Raw genomic sequence first — 2,102 nt, 5'->3', positions numbered from 1 at the left:
TTTAAAATGTTTAGCATATATCAGAGTACATAAATAGTTTTTTTTAAATACATAAACTATATTTATTTTGAGCTCCAGTTTATATTATAGGCTACCACTTGTTTTATTTACTTTATTTTATTAATACGTAAGAATTTTATATCCAGCATATCAAAGGATATAATTTGTATTTTATTACACCAGCATTTAATATGTCCTGTTTATATAATAGGGTACCATTTGTTTTATAATATATTTTATTACATCAGCATTTATTATGTCCAGTATACACACACACACCAATTGTTTATATTAGCAATTAATATCCATCATATATAAAATGGCATCATTTTTTAAATTTATGTTATAATTACAGAAGTATTTATTATGTATTTATATAGTATATAGGGTACCAAGTGTTTTTTTTTTTTTAATTTATAATTATAACATTTGTCTAATGCTTTTTTAGATTTAGGTGTTGCTGTCCTTTTCAGTAAATTAACAAACTGATGTCATGTAAAATGGGTATTTTAGAGCCTCAGTCATTGTAATTAACATTTTAAATGACAATTAAATCACATAATGGCATGGATAATGTAAGACAGGGAGTTCATTTCCTTTGCATTGTGTGTCATTATGTGTATTTTAACATCAACATGTTATGTGCATCTGAAGAGAAGAAGCAAGAAGGAGCCGGAGGAGGGGGGCGGCTGTCAACTGTGCTCTGCCTCACAAGCCTGCCCATAAAGCTCAGCCAATAGGAGCAGAGAGAGTGGGCAGGGCTTTAGCCGTTCCCCATCCTAGCCTCTGCTGCATCTCATGCAAGCGCATTATATGCAGCTTGACTTCCTAGGCCGAGGAAAGTCAGACATTGCCGTAGCGCTGGGAGTGAACACCCCTACATGCCGGCTTCTCGTTTTATAGTAAACACACGTTGCTTCTGGGCTCAAATTGTTTGCCTGCCTCATTGGAAAGGATCGTAAGGCTTGTCCTTCTCTCTTCTGTTGCGTTTTCACGGAAGAGGTGAAGCAGGATGATAGCGGCACAGCTTCTGGCCTACTACTTCACTGAACTGAAGGATGACCAGGTCAAAAAGGTGAGTTTCATTATTTGTCTTTAACCAGTGATGTTCAAATGCATCCTCACTCGGCCTTGCGAGCATTTGTGAGCTTTTCCAGACGCATGACATCAGGTGACACAGGCCTGCATTTTAGAGTAGAGAGTCGTGAGATGCGCCTCGTCTCACGTCCCTCCATCTGCAGCTTCTACGTCACACGATGTGCGACGGCGAGGATGAGAGGACGAGGTATACCCTTGCAAATGACACAATGCCATCGCCATAGGTTGTCGGGGTCATGCTGCAATGTCCTTGAAAGCAGGATGTGGGGCGTCATGGAGCTGCCATGAGGAGAGGAACGATTTTGTGTGTGTGTGTGTGTGTGTCTCTCTCTGTGTGAACGTGCTTATTGGAGAGTACGTCTCTGAGTGGGGGAAGGTGGTCATGAGCATCAAGCCCCCTCCCCCGTAGGAAGAGTGTCGGGTTTCAACAGCTGACTAACGGCGTGCCTTTGCCAGAGAGTTTGACAGTGTTTAAATGCAATTGTAGAGGGAGGAAAAGATGTGTAAACCGAGCAGGACTGCGTGTATGCACATGCCTGTGTGTCTCGTTTTGAAAATATGCAGTCTTCATATTTTAACTATGTGTTAGCATGAAAAAATAATGTAATTATTTTATAATTATTATTTTTATTAATTGTTTATTTTTGTAAATATTTTTAATTAAAAAATATGTAATAATGTAATAATTGTATGATTCACTGAAGAAGGCTTACTGCCGAAACGTTTGATTGTTCTCTGCTGCAAAATTAAAATAAATCGAAAAGTGATTAAGAAGATTAAGCGAGTGCGGATCCCTGACTAGAAAACTATGTTAGCAAAAAAAACAACAACAACAACTTGATTTTAAAATAACTTTTGAAATGTGATTACTCAATAGTTTTAACTTAACTGAAGTACCAAGAATAAATACTCTTAATATAAGCACACACATTTAGATATTAATACATAGGTGGTTTATACTTTAATTTATAAGATAAAATTTCCTAAAATATGAAAATATCTGA

General features: G+C 37.0%; 1 protein-coding gene across 1 annotated transcript in view; it reads left to right on the top strand.

Moving 5' to 3' along the window:
• Positions 1-759: 759 nt before the first annotated feature.
• The window catches only part of LOC107676584 (hexokinase-1-like), a 16,943-nt gene continuing 15,600 nt past the window's right edge, over positions 760-2,102 (top strand). Inside the window, exon 1 of the mRNA XM_016471158.1 lies at positions 760-1,075. Within this exon, the coding sequence (XP_016326644.1) occupies positions 1,013-1,075 (63 nt within the window). The 5' untranslated portion in view covers positions 760-1,012. The remainder of the gene's footprint in view (positions 1,076-2,102) is intronic.

The sequence above is a fragment of the Sinocyclocheilus anshuiensis genome, unplaced genomic scaffold, assembly GCF_001515605.1.
Source record: "Sinocyclocheilus anshuiensis isolate Anshui unplaced genomic scaffold, SAMN03320099.WGS_v1.1 scaffold204, whole genome shotgun sequence".
NCBI classification, from domain to species: Eukaryota; Metazoa; Chordata; class Actinopteri; order Cypriniformes; family Cyprinidae; genus Sinocyclocheilus; species Sinocyclocheilus anshuiensis.
The sequence above is the reverse complement of the archived record's forward strand: the minus strand, read 5'-3'. Positions and strand labels throughout refer to the sequence as shown.